Below are 20407 nucleotides of genomic sequence, written 5' to 3' on the forward strand. Positions count from 1 at the left end.
TCAAAAGAAAGTTTCTTTATTGTCTCAAGCGCTGTCATGCTGCCTGTAGTGTTATCCTGCTTCTAGCTAGAGAATGTAGCAGCGGTGGTCACGTGATATCAATTCACTAATGCACTGTGAACATACGTATAGCATTTAGCATAGCACGGTTACGTCCAAAGGCAGCGTAGAGAGCTGCCTTTTTACATAAATGGTTTTCATCTTGGGGAGCTTACTGTGCATATGCAAACATAAAAACACGCTATGGGAGCGAAGGCAGAGCAGCATTGTGCTTTTGGGAGAGGGTGTGGCCTCCTCCTGCCTTACAGTGGAGTGAGACTGTGCAGCGTCTCTGCCGTACCCGGAAATAGCGATGTTTAGTCATTTGGGTTATGAAAAGCACAAAATGCTGACACTTTCAAATTTATAGGTACTGTCGGAATTTGAAAAATAAACAATTTATAATTATATTATAATTAAAACAAATAATCAAAATATCAATTCACCATTGGGTAGGCACTGTCTACCTTGCCTACCCTGACTGCACGTCACTGGACCCAGGTAAACCCAGTTTCTCTGATATCAACTGCGTTTCCACACTGCTACACCACTTTAAAAAAAACATTGTTGAAGTCCGAGAGGACATCTTACCCAATGTGCAAAAACAAATGATTATACCAGAGAGCTTTTAGCTTGGTTAACTAAAAGCAGTTGTTATCAACATGTTTTGCCCGCAACCCCCAAAATAAAATATCCAGAAACCAAGGAACCCCCATTGTAGCTGAAGGTTGTTGAACACAGACATGAACATTGAAGAACATTCATGTGGAAACAGGGCCATCTATAAGGAGGAGCTTTATGGGGCTTATCCATAAAGTCAGAAAAATGATGGTTCCATAAATAATATCCACTGTTATCCAGGGAGTTTATTATTATTTGCGCCATATTATGTAGTCATCTTAAAGATGTAAATCCTTGTTTTAATCAGAAATAAAATAGGTTAAACGTGACCAGAAATGGTGGAAAAGGTGGTGAAATGGAATTTTAACAACCACAGAAATTAGTTAAAAGTTTCAAATTAGTGTCCAAAAAGAGATGGAATAGTGGTCAAAAGGCTTCAAAGTGTCAATATAGGAATATTTAGTAGGAACAATTAGTTTAAAGGGGACATATCATGCTAAATCCACTTTTTTAGCCCTTAAATGCATTTTGTTGTATATTTAAGAGTGTTTAGAAGTACAGAAAAAATCAAATTAGTCTCTTCAGGTGCTCCGTAGATATCTTTATATTCTGTTTTGCTCATATTTTTCAATCTGTTTCGATTTTTCTATTCTCTATTACGTTTTTTGAACTATTACATCACAGTATTTGCAGCGGAACTGCCAAATTAGTACATCAACTACAGGCCCAACACTTCGAGCAATCCGCCATTTTTTATTTCTCGCTTCTATTTTGTAGTCCAAGCTCAAGGATGCCGAAGTTACGAGAGGATAAGTCAAAATGTTCGGTTGTTGGGTGTAGTAACCCACACGCTTCATTACACCGTCTCCCAGCATCAGAACTTTTCGAAGTTCCTGGTTGAGTTTTATTTTTCACGGAAATGTACCCACATCTGTGGGTAAGGTAATTTTTGTGTGCGTGAAGCACTTCAAGGATGACTGCTTCAGCAACCTCTGCCAGTATAAAGAAGGATTTGCCAAAAGACTTTGTCTGATTGAGGGTTCAATTCCTTCTATCTTTGGAGACGACGAACAGAGCACTTCGGTAAGCTGTAAATAACGCTAAAAAGTGTGATGATAAGACGTCCCTGTCATTGTTTTGTTAGCATTAGCAGTTGCACCGTCTTCAGACTTCATATGTTAGCGCTGTGTGCTCGTTTTAGATCCTTGATGATATGGCCTACGTGATTTAATTTAAGTCTAAAGTTTTCATTAGTCATTTCATTTTGCCGTTTTTGTCTCCGAAAAGACTGTATTAAAATGCATTTCGTAATGTTAGCTTGGCGCTAGCGTTAGCTCGGTGCTTGTGTTAGCTCACTTGTTAGGGTTCTGCAGGTTCATCATCTTCATTTTCATCTCGCTCCGCCGGGTCAGACTCTGGCTCTAACATGTATGGCTGGATGGACAAGTCTTCTGTTGTTGACATTTTGTAAATAACGTGTGAATAAAAAGTTTATGCGCCGCTACATAGCCGTATCTCTTCTATCAAACTACAAAAATGGCCGAGCAGGGTGGAGTTGAACCGAGTGTCACCTGAAGATGGGGCGGGGTATGGAGTGTCTCATTTGCATTTAAAGAGACCGCACCAAAACGAGTTGCTCTCAGAAGCACATCAGAAAAGGGGGCTGTGGAGCTATAATAATGAGGAATTCAGACCCAAGCATTGCAGTTCCGTTTTATATAGACCACAACTGTATGATTTATATGTAAAAAGGAAGGATTTAAAACCATGATATGTCCCTTTTAAACTGGCAAATAATGGGCATGACAAACCGTGAAATGGTTAAATTGGCAAAAATAATGGGTCAACAAATGTGTCAGGTGACAGAAGTGGCATAAATGGGAGTAATGTAGCAAAATGTATGAAAAGGAGCAAAAATATGGTAAGAAAAAGTGATGAAAATAGGTTAAAATATGACAGGTTTAGTGTAGTTGCAGAAAAAGGCTAAAAAAAGGCAAAAATAGGCTCAAATTGTTAAAAAAATATCATTAGTTTCTTTAACGCATCTGGCGACCCCCTCCCAGTGTCTCTCGACCACAAGGTTGAGAACCCCTGAACTTAAGCATATAAAATAAAAGATGAAGAAGGGTGAGCTGTAGCTGGGAAACAAGGATCAAAATGGGGAAAAAAGAGTTAAGTGGATAAAAGAAGAAGAAGAGGACAAGACCAGAGAGGAGATGTGAGACAGGAGGAGAAAGGTGAAGCAAGAGGAAAACAGGCTGTGATTGACAGGTGGGGGGAGAGGGGGGTGGGGACGGAGCCGCTGACAGGATGACAGCTCAGATTTAGATACAGATCGTGTGTGTGTGTGTGTGTGTGTGTGCGTCAGCCAGCCCAGACACACATCTGTCATTGCAATTAACCTAACCTTGGCTTTCCCTTTTGAACACACACACACACACACACACACACACACACACACACACACACACACACACACACACACACACACACACACACACACACACACACACACACACACACACACACACACACACACACACACACACACACACACACACAGTTTTTTTTGGAGTGAAAGGAATTCTTCAAGGTGTGAGCTGCAGGACTTTCAGGCTGATGTGCGGCAGATGTTCAAAACTGATAAGAATCTTCACATCAATATATGAAGAAAAAAACAACTTAAAGATTTGTAAACAAAGTAATAAAGCATAATATGGCTGGATTTGCTGAATATAACACTATTCTGTGTTTTAAAGGCTGTCAGGATTACAGTTGGTTACAGTGTAGGACGAACTTTGGCGGTAGAAGGACAAATCTTTTCTAGAGTTGTCATATTGTTGTTTACAGCTGTAGGAAGCAGCCACCAGCTGGGCCTTCAAAGGGAAAGCTTGTGAGAATAAAGCGTCTGTCTGCTCAGTGTGACTGCTGACTTACTTTCACATGTTTGCAGTCAGATGCTCATAATCTGCTGCCAAACAGCAATGCAGCTTTTAGTATCAGAATATAGATTTAAAACCCAAAAAGAGCTTGATCCAACATCTTTGTCACATTGTCAGTGATTTTGGCTCTGTGAAATGTTTGTATTGGCTTCAAATACAGAAAAATAGGAACATGCGTTTTAAGCAGTAGAGATTCATGCATTTTTAATAATGTTGTATTGTCTGGGCAACTTTTATTACAAAATGCTTTTGTTCAATCCGAGGGCCACAGAAATAAATAATGACCCATTAGAACATTAGTCAATATTAACTTAAGGATAGTATTAATTTATAATTAACAAAAAAAAATTTGTTATTATGTTGTGTATTTTTAACTGTTTTTTGTGTGTGTATTTTTGTTGTCATTTGTAATTCTTTTGTCAACAGATTTTTCATGTTTTAATTTTGTGTATTTTTCTGTTATTTTGTGTGTTTGTGAGGTGATTTTGTGTATTTTTGTTGTCTTTCTGTATGGTTTTGCCCTCACATTTTTTTTTTTTTTTTTTAGTGTTTTGAGCCATTTTGTTGTGTTTTTGTGTGTTTTGGAGTCAAGTGTTTTGTTGTTGTTATGTTGTGTATTTTTGTTTTCATTTTGTGTATTTTTCTGTCATTCACATGTTTTTGGTCATATCACATGTCATTTTGAGTTTTTGTGGGCTCTGTGTGTGTTTTCGGACTGTTTTTTTTTTTTTTTTTGTTGTCGTTTTGTGAATTATTCTAGCCATTTGTCTGATTTTGGAGTCATTTTGTGTATTTTTGTGGGTGTTTTTACAATGCCAGTTTGAAAAAACTGATTTGAAGTCACAGCACATCTAATGCTTTGAAACCATTTGTAATAATGTTGTCTGTGTTTTCAGGAGACCACTCTTACTGGCTGGCACCTGGTTGGTGAAAGTGGAGGGCAGGTTTGGTCTGTTCACAGAGACAAGCCTCCGTTCCTGAGCGTTCGCCACCTCGATGTAGTAAATGACCTTGGGTCTGCTTATTACTGGAACGCACCAGGATTGTACCTGGGCAACAAGGTTAGTCCAAAAAACACACACGCATGGAAGGATTTGTTACATGCATGATGACAAATAGGGCCTCAGATTTTTCAGTTTTAAAATTTCACAAATTTCGTTTTAGGGATTACCTGTTTCAGAGTTACGCTTTTTGTTAATTTTTTATCACTATTTAGAATATTTACCCGTTTAGATGTCTTTTCTGGCTTATAAACTTCCCAAAATTGTACCAAACATGCTAAATAGGGTTATTAATGTCAAATATAGTTTTTAATTTTACATTGTATTTGCTGCGGATGATTTGAGGGTTACGCAGAAATCCTTTGAGATTACGCTACAAGATGTTAGCCAGATTCCTAAACCCATTATGCAATTCACCCTCACGTTTTGCACGGTACCCCGCTCAGCCGTGTGGTTGTAGATGCTTCAGCCAGGTAAACTGATCTCCTGTTGAGATGAGCCGCTCTGTATTTGTTTTCAATAACGTGATACCACGATCACGACTCGAACCTTAACAAAGCAAGATTTTGAGAGACAGGATTATGAGTGGAATTAGAAGTTTTTGGTCCTTTTGTCACACTTTCTAGTGTCATGTTTCTATGTCATGTTGATGCCAGATTTTAAATCAGGGGTGTCGAACTCATTTTAGTCTAGGGGTCAAATACGGAAAGTGAGCAGGGTTTAGACCATTGTGAGAGACGGGTTAGTTTTACCCTACTGATGTGTTGGAATATTTAGGCCACAGATTTTAGGTGTGAAAAAGAGGATTTGCCCTGTTTTTGCTTTTACACGTATAAATACTATATAAATGGTAATATGATGCATGGAAGTAGTTCCTGCAGGATCTTTGGGGAAATTTTGTGAAGAAATTTAAAGATATATATATATATATATATATATATATATATATATATATAATTTTTTTCCCCTCTTTTCCTGCAGTCTGAATGTATTTTTGGTTGCACTTCCTCCCATCACCACAAATTACCATTATTTTACATTAGGAGTAGGGGGCGCTGATGGGAGCTCCCATTATCTCAGATCTGTAAACATATGAGAGAGAGTGAGAGGATGTTGGGGTCATAAATGAGATAGAACGCGTAATGCTGCGTTCACACCGGATGCGTCATGAAATGTTCATGCGACCAGATTACATACAAAGTCAATAAATAGATGCGTCCCAGATGCAAAATCTTTCCTGTGCGGCGGTGCTTCAAGAGCGTTGGCTGTGCGACCGCGCTTCCGATTTTTCGTCATGTTTGCACATTCGCAAGAGTTGAAAATATTGAACTCCTAGGAAGGATTAGGCATGGAGGAGAATCAGCGAGGAGGTGGTAGTAGCAGATAACAGCTATTTCTGTAGCTTTCATCTTTGAAAGTCAGCACTGAGCTAGGATAGCATTAGCTGCTTATCACACTGGCTTTTTTCACAGGTGGTTTATGTTTATGAGAGGAGAAAAAGGAGCGTAACTCCTCGCTTCAGCAGGCAGTGAAACTCACCGAGTTGGATGTGTCGCAGGTGGGCGGTGCTTCGCTTCAAACGCGCATGTGAAGCGAATGGGGAACTTTTTTTGATTCTGCAAAACCTGTGGAACATTTAGATGTGTCCGGTGCCGCAGAATACGCATTGGGTGTGAACGCAGCATAAGGCAGGGGCACACCGGTAACATGAGTCCAACATTTTCTAGAAAAAGCGCAGCCTGCTCCAAAAGCCACGACGGCCTCGCGGCGGGCTCGCTCGCGAGGAATGCACTAGCGTACGTGGGGGGTGCGGGGCCACGGACCGTGCCGTAATCGAAACCCAACTCTGCGTCAACGGTCTCACCCTGCCCATCGCGTGGCCTGGTCACAATAACAGTACCCAGCAGGCCTAATTGTTCTGATAACATACAGTATAAATAATTTAATGGATGTCATGCTGTTCTTCTCTTATCTGCTGCTGTTAAGCCCATGTTTGTTTGAGGTAATAAATGCACGAGTCCTGTGTGCACGTTTCATTGTGTTTTCAGTCATCACCTGGGATAGAAAAGTTTGGGAACCTCTGATCTAAATGACGACTTATGTCTTTTAAGTCATTTACCGTATTTTTCGGACTATAATGCGCACTTAAAATCCTTTAATTTTCTCAAAAATCGACAGGGCGCCTTATAATCAGGTGCGCCTTATGTATGAAATTAATATGTCAAAATGTTTTAGTACAAATTTGGTAAACTATGAAGCTGCACTGCTTTATGGATTTTTGGCACTTTAGGGCTACCGTAGTCAGGCGCCTCGAGGAGTGATATGTACCTGTACTGTGCTTCAACATACTGAACTGAAAAAGTGAGTATCTTGTTCTGTATTTTATGTGTTAAACCTGAACAATGTTGAGAATTAGTGTTAATGAGTTGAATAAAGTTTGACTTATCTGACTATTTTGTTTTCGCTTAATGCGTCTTATTAATAATAATAATAACAAACTGGTGCGCCTTATAGTCCGGTGCGCCTTATGTATGAAAATAGACCCAGTCAAACCCATTCATTGCTAGTGCGCCTCATAGTCGGAAGAATACGGTAGATGTTTTGTAATTTGATGCCATGAAACAGAATAAAGAAAAGTGTTCTCCAATTTCAAAACTACTGTAAGTGTTTATTTTGCACACTGATGTTATTGGCATAGTTCATTTCAAGCACGGCAACATGAACTTTAAGTTTTGGCCAGCGGCCCTCCACCGTGATCCATTTTTAGCCCTTCAGTGAACAGAATTTGGGCACCCCTGCTCTAAAAGGACCGTGAATTTGACACACGTGTTTTAAATATAGTTTATTCTGTTTCATAAAGGGACTTCCTTTTTCTGTCCGTTTTTCACGATCATGTGAAATCAAAGGCCCTGCACAAGGTGGCCAAAGTCCATTGGAATAACTTGAACCACCATTTAGTCAGGTCACGGTATTTGTCCCAACACCTCCTACGACTCTGACATTCATGATGCTGTTGAGCATGTCAGTAACCAGGATTATGAATGTTCTGTAGATTATTATTTGTTGGTTTATGACGTGTTGACCTCTCTCTGTCCTGTACTCTGGTTGATGTTGACCCACTGTTGGTGTAGAGACTGTTTAGCGACTGAAGCAGCACTCTGTGCTTTTCTGATTGGACTTTATCACTCTAGTAGTTGGTAAATAGCTGCAGTCCATGTTTCTGAAGTGGCGTTGTTGCCTCACTGCAAAAGCAGACTGACTGTGATGTGTGTGTGACGTGTGTGTGTGTGTCATGGCTTAGAGGAATCTACCACTGAATTTCATTACTCCTCACCCTGCAGGCCTGGCTTGTCATCTCACTTCTTTATCTGTGCCTCTTTCCCCCCCTCCCTCCAACCATCCCTGCTTCTTTTTCGTGAGCCTGCTCCTCACACTCTGAATCCGTCTCTCTAGGACTCCCATTTTTCACCCCCCTCCTCCCCCTCTCCCCACCTTAAATCATCTCTCTCTATTTCCCTCAAGCTTCTCTCTCCTCCGCTATCTCTTTCCTTTTCTTTGTGTCTCTCGGGGTAAACAGTGTTTCGCCTGTTGAACTCGATAATCAACTACTTTTTCTCATGACACGCGCGCATGCATGCACTCACTAAACATGCACTCACATTGACACAAACACACACACACACACTCCCAGGTCTATAGAAGTCAGATAATGATGTGTTTTGGAGGCATTAGGGACAACGGTGCAGAACTGCATGCCTCCAAACATAGGAAGCAAACAAATTACCACAGTGTGTGTGTGATCATTTTAAAGTGATAGATGCTATGTGACTTGGTTTTTGTCTAGTTTTCTTTCTCTCTCACACACACACACACACACACACACACACACACACACACACACACACACACACACACACACACACACACACACACACACACACTAGTCCATCATGTTTGTATATATCATGAAAGTGACAGACTGTGTGTGGAATAACAAGCTATCTGTGGATACATAGGAATATAAATGTGTGTGAAATGATGTTCTGTATCTCGTGCATGACCTCCTGTATCATTAACGCCACTGATGCTCATTGGCTCAATGACCTGCACCCTTGATGCTTATTGGTCTAGAAAGGTGATCTGTTGATGCTCATCGGATGTTTCCCCTCATGTGGGTCCACAGAATGCTCATTCACCACAACAATCTCTGCTTAGAAGAATATTTATCCATTGCTTCCTGTTCGTCCTGTAAATATGTTCCAAGATATTAGTCACATTTCATTCCTGTTTTCTTAAAGAAGGTCATGCCTTTTTTTTAATTTATTTAATGAAGAGTTCCTTTTGTCTAAACCAAGGTTTAAGGAGTTTTTCATTGATATTCATGTTCCAGTTCAAGGCTGAGATTCAGAGGTGAAAGTAACGCATTACGAGTACTGTAATTGTACTTGTACTTTTTTGAGTATATTTCTAAATCAGTAATTTTACTTGTACTTAAGTACGTTTTGAACGAAGTAAATGAATTCATTACATTTCTACACCCAACCATTACTGAATAAATTATTATTTAATGGACATTGTTAAACTACAAAAAATGCATCACATCATTGCCGACCAACCAGTTAGTGTAGTTCATAAATGTAGCTATACTTAGAGCCTGAGCATGTTTTTATTTTTAATTGAATTTATTGGTGTTATCTAATTAAAAAAAGAATAGTACATTTTGACAATCCTTTTATTTTATACAGATGCCTTTGTGGAAAATAAATCAAAATGTGCAAGATTTGGTCTCATCCTTTTCAAGTTTATTCATAATTTTACTTTGAGTACTATTTAATTGAGCTGCTTTTTACTTGTACTTGAGTATTTTATGTATGACTTACGAAAACCCTGCTTTCTGCTGACCTGCCACTAGGGGCAATATTCAAGAAAGGCTCAGATTATGGGCGTTACTCCTGAAGCAGTGAGACACGCCCAGTCACAGCACACACAGTGCTGGTAGTAACAGACCGCTGCCTTCTCAACTACTACACACTATACACAGCCCACAAGCATGAACACACAGCCCCACAGACGCTGTCTTACCCACAAACAGTCCTTGATCTACTCCCACTACAAGCCTCAGAACACAGCAGCCTTACACACACAAAGACACACACAGCAGCGAGAAGTAGATGCACGTTCGTTTGCACACATGCCGAGACAGACGGGGATACACACACAATGTGTCTGTACACACATAGCTTGATGAACCCTCTGATTAGACCAGAATCTGCTCTTTATAGAAGCACAGATTCAAAAACATCACAGCAGGAACGCACACAGCATGTAGTTCCTCATTGGGGCTGTCAATCAATGCTCACTGAGGGCTGTGATTGGAGGAAACCCTCCTCCCTCCTCTCAGCTTTTATAGGAGTGGCGGGGCCAACAGTGACAGTTGGTGACGTGCGATGGTCACAATAATCCGTCTCAGCCAATAGCAAAAATCAATTGTAATGGCTGGCGTTCAACCCTTAGAGGGCAGTATATCTGACATTTTACAACTAAATATGCAAAATTAAAATATTTTACTGAAATGTTAAAAGTTATACTAGGATCAATCAACAGCACTACTTAAAGGTCCCATGTCATGCTATTTTTCACCCATCTCCATTTGTTCTAAGAACCCCAAAAACATAGTATTTGAGGTTTATTTTCCCAAACTCGCCTGAAGTTTCCATGTCAGAAAATCCAAAAAAGGATTTTGGGATTTTCAGGTGAATTTCAAACAGCTTAGTTTAGCCTTCAAACACTGTCAAAGTCAAAATGTTTTGTACTTTGATTTAATTACACAGTCACTGTTAAGTGATAGCAGTAAACTGCTGAAATGCATATCATTATGAGAAATAGTGACAATGTGGATTCAAAATAGATTAAGAGTTATTGAAAAAGTAAGTTAAAATGGAATAGATGGCTGTGATAAGAGAAGACACAGCCTTTGCTTATAAGAGGAAGTCTGAACTCGTTCTCTCACTTTGCTTATACTGCATTGGTAGGTTAGGGGACAGAAGGCTGATTTAATCTGGCACAGACCGGGAGTCAAAGGAAGGAATGGTGCACAGGTGTTATGTGCTTGTGCTTTTGTGTGTTTCACTGTTTTTCTGGATTTATTAAAGTTTCTGGAGGCTTGTGTTTGAAATGCGAAAAAGCATTCAGTTGCGGCAGTCCAGTCCGGAGGACATAATGCCATGGATGAGTTTTTCAGCGTCGACACCACTGAGTGATGCAACGAGTGCAATGTTCTTTATATATTGCCTCTGTTTGGACAGTTTTATTTTTGTTTTGTTTTTTACCAGTTCTTCACGAAGCCCTCTGGGCACTTTAATTTCAGCTTTATTTGGATTTGTTGAACTCTCATTGTATGAAGCAAGTCCAGCAAAATGACACTTTTCTATTTCAAAATAAAAGCCAGTGGAGAGAAGCCGCACCTTAAATCTAGAAACTTTCCATTGACCTGAAAACGGTTTAAATGGGAACTTGTTAAAGCAACGTCTGTAAGAAAATAATCAAGTGGCCTTGATGTGTTTGCAAACGGTTCTGTTGCACAGAGAAGACCTGTTTCCACTTTCTGTTTGACCATCTGGAGCTGATCTTGTGTGTAAAACCTTGACTGTGTTTCCTTCTTCCTTTCTGCACTTTGCTGCTCTGCTTGTGTGTGTGTGCATGTGTGTGCCATTTATGAGAATTGAGTTTGCTCGGTGAGTTTTTTATTTCCTGACGACAGGGACTTCCTTTTGTCCTCCGTCAAATCTCCTGAAGAGAGCGTCAGCGGCCGCTGTTTGCTTTTGTGCTGCAGAGATTGATGGCAAACGAGAATGCAACGTGCAGCTCATGTGGGACACAGAGAGGAAAGTATTAGTGCTACATCTGTACACTGTATTTTCTTTAAATCTGCTCCATGTACGTAGCACACCTGTCAAGTTTGTGATTTGAAAATAAAGGAAATTTTCTGTCGCCCACTACCAGCCGCCCCACCTGCCCAACCAAGCTCCAGCATCCCTTATATTTTAAGATAGGTGTACAAGAAATCTAAGATACCCACTTATCAACCACTTACTAAATACAATTATGTGATTAGAATCTGGTAGGTCAACCTTTATTAACATTGAATTTCTGTGAACATTCCTACTAGGGCTGGTGATATGGACCAAAACTCATATCTCAATATATTTTTTCAAAATGGTGATATATGATGTAAATCCAGATAATTTTATCAAATAAAGTCTGACCAGAAAAACAATTTCTGGGTTGAATTTGTTAATGCAAAATGCCACACAGGAACATTTATTAACAAACAGCTGCACAATATGTCCACTCATTAATCCATCTAACTGAGCTTTACATGTTTTTCTGAGAAGTAAAAGCAGCGACTCCTAAAACTAGTATTTTCTACAGTATATACTGTATATATATATATATATGAAATATTATAGTTTTCTATATCTGCCACTCAGGCCATTTCAGGTGACAGTTCTCGCGAGGCTAGTGACGGCCTTCAGTTTAGTAAGGCATCTTTTAATTATTATTACATTAAAATACGGGATATTTACGGGAATTTGTGAATTAAACAAGCTGAAGCATGTTTGGTTGAGAAAGAACACATTATCTATACCAGTGGTTCTCAAACTTTTTTGGCTCAAGTACCCCCTTTTAATTCTGAATCCAAGTCCCCCCCACCCATTTGTATTTTCAGTTAATATTCAAATCAAGATCCTTGTTATCATTATTATTATGATTATCATATTTATTAGGCCAGGCTACCGGACTCAAATTGCCACTGACTTTGTTGTTCCGCTTGTTCTTGGTTTTTTTTGTGTTGTTGTTGTTGTGTACACTAGTTAAAATTGCTACTCCTCTGTTATTTGTGAACGGATTGGGCTAAAATTTGGTAGCTATAATCTATGGATGTGTACGCATCGAAGCTTGGAGCCTGATTTTTGATTTGGGGCCCCAAAATAAGAATAAATAAAAGAAAGTTGATTTCTCATTTATTTGTGAGTCAAATATTACGACATTTGGTGGAACCAAATCAGTGACACATACCAATATATGAATGGGGCCCATTACTATGTACTAGTACAGTGCCCGTCGGAAGTATGTATTCATGTGGGAGCATAAGGGGTATATTTGCGGGTGCAATTTCCCTGGTTTAATTCTATGAGACATGCGCATGACAAATGTGTTGTTTTTTTTTTAACTCATTTTTATATTTTTTTAGTTTGCTGTTTTTTTCTGTAATGTACAGTGCCCGTCGGAAGTATGCATTCATGTGGGATTATCAGTATTTTGTTTAGAGTATTTTGAGTCATTTTCATGTTTTTGTTGTCGTTTGGTGTATTTCTGTGTTGTCTTTTGTGTAATTTTTGTATAAATATTTAGTTTTGTGTATTTTGAGTCATTTTCATATTTTTGGTTGTTGTTTAGTGTGTGTGTGTGTGTGCCTGCCTAACTTTCACTAAACTTATCTATTTTCAGTAGTTAGGTGTAGTGGCAGGTGTGTCGGTGGGTGAAGCTGCAGTAATCATCAGGCGGGCTTCACTATGTAGCACCGTTTACTGATCTGACTCAACACAACAGTCACTACCACCCAATGGACGGGTGCCGTGACACAGACTGTAACCGGACTAAATGCCGGTCCGTTACACACACACACACACACACACACACACACACAGTGTGATCGATAGTGAAGCGCACGTAATCGGTTTCTCAAAAGAGAAAAGAGAAGTCCACGGGAGCTCATGCATGCACCGGAAGTGAGCTGTGCAGTGAAATAGATATAGATGGTGCGCTAGCGCCCCCTCACACCCTGAGGTGAAAAGCTGAATAGGTTTCATTTCGGGGCCGTCCACAAGTGAAATAAAATTAAAATAAACGTTATGAAATGACTAAATTATTCCAAAATAACAGATACACACACTCGGGGCATTTGGAACCCGTTGACCAAGTTTCAGGTCGAACTCGCACTGCGTCTGGGAGATATTTGCTCCACACTCTCACACACACGCACGCACACACACAGACGTCCCTTGCTTTTTAGTTAGATGTGGCACAGGGGCACCAGGGGGCATTCTATTGACGGATCCTCTTGGAGACCTTTTTCTAAATTCATCGGAACATAGTCGTGTGATATATAATTTCAAAGGCAATTCTACATAGATTACCATTTTACGTCACACAATTTCATTTGTTTTACTCGTGGAACCGAGTCATTTCACTGAATTCTGGGAAACGTGGTACATGCTATTCGGCTGCGGGCCCGGCCGTAGGTCATCAGAACTTAACTAAAAATAAACATTATAAATCTCCATATTTTTAATGCTTTCAATTTCCTCTCTCTCTCTCTCTCTCTCTCTCTCTCTCACTCAAGTACCCCCTGTAGTGTACCCCATTAGAGAAACACTGATCTATACTTTTACTATATCAGTATTACAACAGGCTGAAGGGGTTTTTCAAAGGGTTTCCTCTAATAAGGACTGTGTTGTGTTCCTGATTATCTTTAGGGTTTCTAACATTAAGAATTAGGTCTTGTTCTTCTCATTCTGACCACTAATAGAGTTAATAACAGGCTTATTGTGCTCACAGCGGGATCCGACTAGGATATGATGCAGCTGTGAGTGTTTGTTGTTCCACTTGTATCCCCCCCCATGTCACCTTCCTGCTGCGCTTTTCTGTCCATCTTTTCACTTTCCCATGTTTCATTTCTTCATTCCTGTCACGGCCGGTATTCAGAGGCTCAAGTGCAGGACAACAAGACACGACAACCAATGATCCTTCGCAGTATTTAATTCAACTCAGATATGAACTCACAAACAGAACTGAGGAATAAAGCTGGCGGTTTGGGTGATGGAGAGATGGTGACAGAGGATTGGGAAACAGGCTGACTGAGGTAGTGGAGGATGATGGCTGAGCAGAGCCGTGTGAGGAAATCCAGTCCAGAGGAGAAGCAGAGGCAGATGGTGGAGTTGATCCTGGGAGATTTGAAGCAGTGGTTACTCTGGCAGAAGATCTTGCAGTTTCCAGGCAAGTGGGTGGAGAAACAAAACTGGAGACACAGAGAATGAGGTGAGAGGCTGGCAGCAGAAAGCGGCATGGCAGAACAGCAATCGTACTGACTCTATAGTTGTTAACAGTCTGACACCAGAAAACACACTGCCTGCAGCTTTTATGTGAGGACCAATGACTCCTGCTGCAGCTCACTCCCAGGTGTGTCTCATCCACTGATTAAGGATCTGCAGCAGCCAAGGTAAACGCCCACCTAAGGAGAAGGGAGGGGAAGGAAAAAAAAAGGAAGAGGGGGAAAAGTACTGCCACTACTTGGTGCTCCCTGTAGTGGCTGTGACAGTACCCCCCCTCCTAGATGCACCACCTGGTGCACAAGGCATCCGGTCCGGCCGACGGCGGTGGAAGTCTCTAACAAGAGTGTCATCTAGAATGGACCGTCGCGGTACCCAGCTGCGTTCTTCCGGACCATACCCCTCCCAGTCGACCAGATATTGGAGGCCACGTCCCCGCCGACGAACATCAATCAGACGTCGGACAGTGTACACCGGGGCCTCATCCACCATCCTTGGAGGAGGAGGGGGACGGACTGGGGGGGCCAAGGGACTCTCCCTCGTAGGCTTTATCTGTGACACGTGAAAAGTAGGGTGGATCCTCATAGAGGAGGGAAGATTAAGACGGACGGCACTGGGACCAACTAAACGTTCAATAGAAAAGGGTCCAACAAAACGGGGAGCCAACTTCCTAGATTCAACCTTTAAAGGCAGGTCCTTAGCCCGAAGCCAAACTCTCTGACCTGGTACGTAGACTGGGGCAGGAGAGCGATGGCGATTGGCCTGTTGTGCCATTCTACCACCAGCCTTTAATAAAGAGGTTCTCGCTCTCTTCCAGGTCCTCTCACAGCGTCTCAGGAAGGATTGCAAAGAAGGGATGGCAATCTCCCCTTCCTGAGATGGGAACAAGGGTGGTTGGTAGCCCAGGGAACACTGAAAAGGAGAGAGGCCGGAAGAAGAATTAGTCAGGGAGTTATGCGCATATTCGACCCAGGGCAAGACGTTACTCCATGCAGTGGGGTTGTCAGAGGTCATGCATCGTAGATAGGTCTCAAGGGACTGATTAGCTCTCTCTGTCTGGCCATTGGACTGGGGATGGAATCCAGAGGAGAGACTGACCTTAACTCCCAACGCAGAACAGAATGACCGCCAAACCTCCGAAGTAAACTGGGGCCCACGATCCGAAACAATATCCACTGGAATGCCATGGAGTCTGAAGACATGCAGGATGAGGAGATCCGCTGTCTCCCTAGCAGAGGGAAGCTTGGGGATGGCAACAAAATGAGCAGCCTTTGAAAATCGATCAACAATTGTAAGAATGGTCGTGTTACCTTGGGACGGTGGTAGACCAGTAACAAAGTCAATGGCGATATGGGACCAGGGCCGATGAGGCACAGGCAGGGGCTGGAGCAACCCCGCCGTAGGTTTATTAGAGGTTTTATTAGCAGAACAAACAGAACAGGCGGCAACAAACTCACGGGTGTCTTTGTCCAAGGACGGCCACCAGAACTTCTTTTTCAACACCTCCAGAGTGCGTGCGGTACCAGGGTGACATGTAAGCCGAGAGGAATGGGCCCAGACGAGAACCTGAGAACGAACAGAGTCAGGTACGTACAGTAGATTTGGTGGTCCGTTACCTGGATCAGGGTGAAGCTCCAGCGCCTCTTGCACCCTTGACTCAATCTCCCATGTCCAGGATGCCACCACACAATACTTGGGGAGAATCGGCTCGGGTTCACCAGCAGATTCCCCTGCCGCAAACTGTCGGGACAGGGCATCCGGCTTGATATTTCTGGATCCAGGACGGTATGACAGAGTAAACTTAAACCTTCCAAAGAAGAGAGTCCAGCGGGCTTGACGGGCGTTGAGTCTCTTAGCGGAGCGAATGTACTCTAAATTTCTGTGGTCAGTCCAAACGATGAATGGTTGTTCTGCTCCTTCCAACCAGTGCCGCCATTCTTCAAGAGCCAGTTTCACTGCCAGCAATTCACGGTTAGCCACGTCATAATTTCTTTCCGCAGAGGAGAGGCGACGGGAGAAAAATGCACAGGGGTGTAGCTTTTGGTCCGCAGGGGACCGCTGGGACAGAACTGCTCCAACTCCCGTATCAGATGCATCCACCTCTACCACAAACTGCAAACTGGGGTCAGGTTGGGTCAGAATGGGGGCAGAGACAAAACGTTGCTTTAGATCCTGAAAAGCACGATCCGCCTCAGGGGTCCACGAGAATGGCCTATTGACAGATGTGAGAGAGGTTAATGGAACAGCAATCTTGCTATAATTTCTAATGAACCTGCGATAGAAATTAGCAAAACCTAAGAACCGCTGCAACTGCTTCCTATCCTCGGGTGTGGGCCAGTATTCGACAGCAGAAACCTTCTTCGGGTCCATCTTTACCTCCCCCGGGGCAATGATAAAACCGAGGAAAGAAACTGTGGAAGCGTGGAACTCACATTTTTCGGCTTTGACGAACAGACGATTCTTCAGGAGGCGTTCCAAAACCTGACGAACATGGTGAGTATGTTCCACCTCATTCCTGGAATAGATTAGAATGTCGTCAATATAAACAAAGACGAACCGATTAATCATATCTCGAAGAACATCGTTGATGAGATGTTGGAAAACGGCTGGGGCGTTGGTAAGGCCAAAGGGCATGACAAGATACTCAAAATGTCCTAAGGGGGTATTAAAAGCCGTCTTCCACTCATCTCCCTGACGGATGCGGATGAGGTGATAGGCATTCCGAAGATCCAACTTGGTGAAGATGGTGGCATCATGAAGTGCAGTAAAAGCAGAGTTGATCAGTGGCAGAGGGTGAGAGTTCTTAATGGTGATATCATTCATTCTGCGGAAGTCAATGCATGGACGGAGAGTCTTGTCCTTCTTGTCCACAAAGAAAAAACCAGCTGCAACGGGTGAAGATGATGGTCTGATGATCCCTGCGGCCAAGGAGTCTCGAATGTAGGACTCCATAGCCACTTGTTCTGGTCTGGTGAGATTATAAAGGCGACTGGAAGGAAGAGTGGCACCGGGAATGAGATCAATTGCGCAGTCGTATGGACGATGTGGGGGCAGGGACAAAGCATCTTCCTTACTGAATACAGGTGCCAGGTCATGATATTCTCGTGGAACTAACCTAAGGTCGATGAATGGGGCCGGGCTGGTTGGAGAGGGACTTGAAGGAGTCAAGGCGGAATGCAGACAGGTTTCATGACAGACAGGATCCCAGGAGAGAATCTCCTTCTTCTTCCAATCCAACCGGGGGTTATGACGCTGGAGCCAGGAGAAACCAAGGACCAAAGGAGGATTCGAGTGGTTCATGATGTAGAAGGAGGTGGTCTCACGGTGATTACCAGCTAGAATCAATGTTACAGGAACAGTCCTATGACAGACTTGAGAAAACAGTAACCCATTAAGGGCACATACCTTAAGAGGGGTCTTCAGTGGAACCAATGGAATCTTTAACTGCTGGGCTAACCGGCTGTCCAGAAAATTTTCCTCAGCTCCTGAATCAATGAGGGTCTGGATGGAGACTGAGCTAGATTGCCAGCAAAGAGAAGCAGAGACTTGCAGACGAGGAGGACTTCCTAAAGATGTGGCTTGGCTCACCTGTACCTCCCCTACTACTGGTGAGCCTGGTCCCTTCCCTGACTTCATTGGGCAGGCTGCAATGAAATGTCCTGGTTTACCACAATACATGCACTTGTTGGTGTCCCGTCGATGTTGTCTCTCCTGAAGGGAAAGCAGGGTGCGGCCAAGCTGCATGGGTTCTGGTTCAGATAAAAGACGGGGCAGAGCTGGGGGGTCCTGACGTCCCCCAAGAACGGATCGGACCGATTCGGGTCGAGAACCCTTCTCTCTGCGGCGTTCTCTCATTCTGTTGTCTATCCGGATGGCAAGAGCGATGGTCTCATCCAGACTGCGGGTTTCGTCGCGTGTGGCTAACTCATCCTTAATGGAGTCCTGGAGCGCCGTATAGAATGCTCCCTGAAGGGCCTCACCATTCCAACCACTAGCTGCCGCCAAGGTGCGGAACTCCACAGAGAACTCTGACACGCTTTGGTTACCCTGGCGGATAGACAATAGACGGTGACCTGCATCCCTTCCCTGAACTGGGTGGTCAAAAACCTTCTTCATCTCCTCAACAAATGCCGAGTATGCGTTGCAGACAGGCTCCCGTCGGCTCCACACAGCCGTTCCCCATTCTCGTGCTGGACCAGAAAGCAGACTAATTAGGAATGCTACCCTAGCCCTTTCTGAGGAGTACGAGAGTGGTTGAAGGTCAAAAATGAGAGATACTTGCGTTAGAAAGGCCTGACATGAGCTACCATCGCCATTATAACGTTCCGGTAATGGAACGTGAGGTTCGCGTACTGGCTGGGGCAAGGCAGGGTCAGGGTTGGCCAAAGTACTTGCACCAGGACTAGAAACAGCCGCTGCTGCGGCAGGCGAGGCAATTGAAGTGGCTATTTGATTAGCTTTGCTGGTTAAAGAGGAAACTTGCCTCAGTAAGGCATTATTACTCTCCACTAGACTTTGTAGCAACGCGGCGTGTTGTTCCAGAGTTGAACCTTGATTAACAACGGCTTGTTGCAAAGAAATTTCACCTGGCGCTGCATTAATGCCGGTCTCATTGCCTGCTGAGCTCATGTTGGTCAGACTGTACTGTCACGGCCGGTATTCAGAGGCTCAAGTGCAGGACAACAAGACACGACAACCAATGATCCTTCGCAGTATTTAATTCAACTCAGATATGAACTCACAAACAGAACTGAGGAATAAAGCTGGCGGTTTGGGTGATGGAGAGATGGTGACAGAGGATTGGGAAACAGGCTGACTGAGGTAGTGGAGGATGATGGCTGAGCAGAGCCGTGTGAGGAAATCCAGTCCAGAGGAGAAGCAGAGGCAGATGGTGGAGTTGATCCTGGGAGATTTGAAGCAGTGGTTACTCTGGCAGAAGATCTTGCAGTTTCCAGGCAAGTGGGTGGAGAAACAAAACTGGAGACACAGAGAATGAGGTGAGAGGCTGGCAGCAGAAAGCGGCATGGCAGAACAGCAATCGTACTGACTCTATAGTTGTTAACAGTCTGACACCAGAAAACACACTGCCTGCAGCTTTTATGTGAGGACCAATGACTCCTGCTGCAGCTCACTCCCAGGTGTGTCTCATCCACTGATTAAGGATCTGCAGCAGCCAAGGTAAACGCCCACCTAAGGAGAAGGGAGGGGAAGGAAAAAAAAAGGAAGAGGGGGAAAAGTACTGCCACTACTTGGTGCTCCCTGTAGTGGCTGTGACAATTCCGTCCCTTGGTGTGGGGACTTGTCTTTGGGTTGCCATGGTGCATGCTTTGATAATCATCTGGATTATGCAAAAACATTCTGTTTCTCAGAAATGTCAGTGATTTCAGAAGAAATACATCACTGTGTTCAGGACGTCAGAAAAGGCCTTTTTGCCTAAAATCTTAAAAAGTGATTAACAGAGAAACAGAAGTGATTCATTAATACAAATGCCCTTTTCATGTTTCTGGCCTTTTTACAGGTGGATGAAATGCAGCACTTGAAGACATTCATACGTTTTTATGCTTTTCTTTGTTAGATGCTACTTTATACGGCAGAAGGTCATTTCTTCTGCAAAGCAGCTCCACAGGGGTAATAATACAGAAAAGGACTAAGTGAAAATTCAACACCTGAAAGGATTTCATATTTCTTAAAG

The 20407-nt window shown here is 42.9% G+C and overlaps 1 protein-coding gene and 1 long non-coding RNA gene across 10 annotated transcripts in view; one reads left to right on the plus strand and one right to left on the minus strand.

Annotated features, from left to right (window-relative positions):
- lama2 (laminin, alpha 2) overlaps nt 1-20407 on the plus strand; it is a 294429-nt gene that overhangs the window by 94097 nt on the left and 179925 nt on the right. For all 9 annotated transcript variants that reach the window (XM_028440103.1, XM_028440104.1, XM_028440097.1 and 6 more), the window contains exon 14: nt 4499-4663. In XM_028440103.1, the coding sequence (XP_028295904.1) occupies nt 4499-4663 (165 nt within the window). The remainder of the gene's footprint in view (nt 1-4498; nt 4664-20407) is intronic.
- On the minus strand, nt 16910-18289 carry LOC114457940 (uncharacterized). The gene is made up of 3 exons (XR_003672972.1): nt 18121-18289; nt 17148-17230; nt 16910-16927 (listed from the first exon to the last, which is right to left on the minus strand). It is a non-coding gene; the product is annotated as an uncharacterized LOC114457940 (long non-coding RNA).

Source organism: Gouania willdenowi, chromosome 24, assembly GCF_900634775.1.
Source record: "Gouania willdenowi chromosome 24, fGouWil2.1, whole genome shotgun sequence".
Lineage (NCBI taxonomy): Eukaryota > Metazoa > Chordata > Actinopteri > Blenniiformes > Gobiesocidae > Gouania > Gouania willdenowi.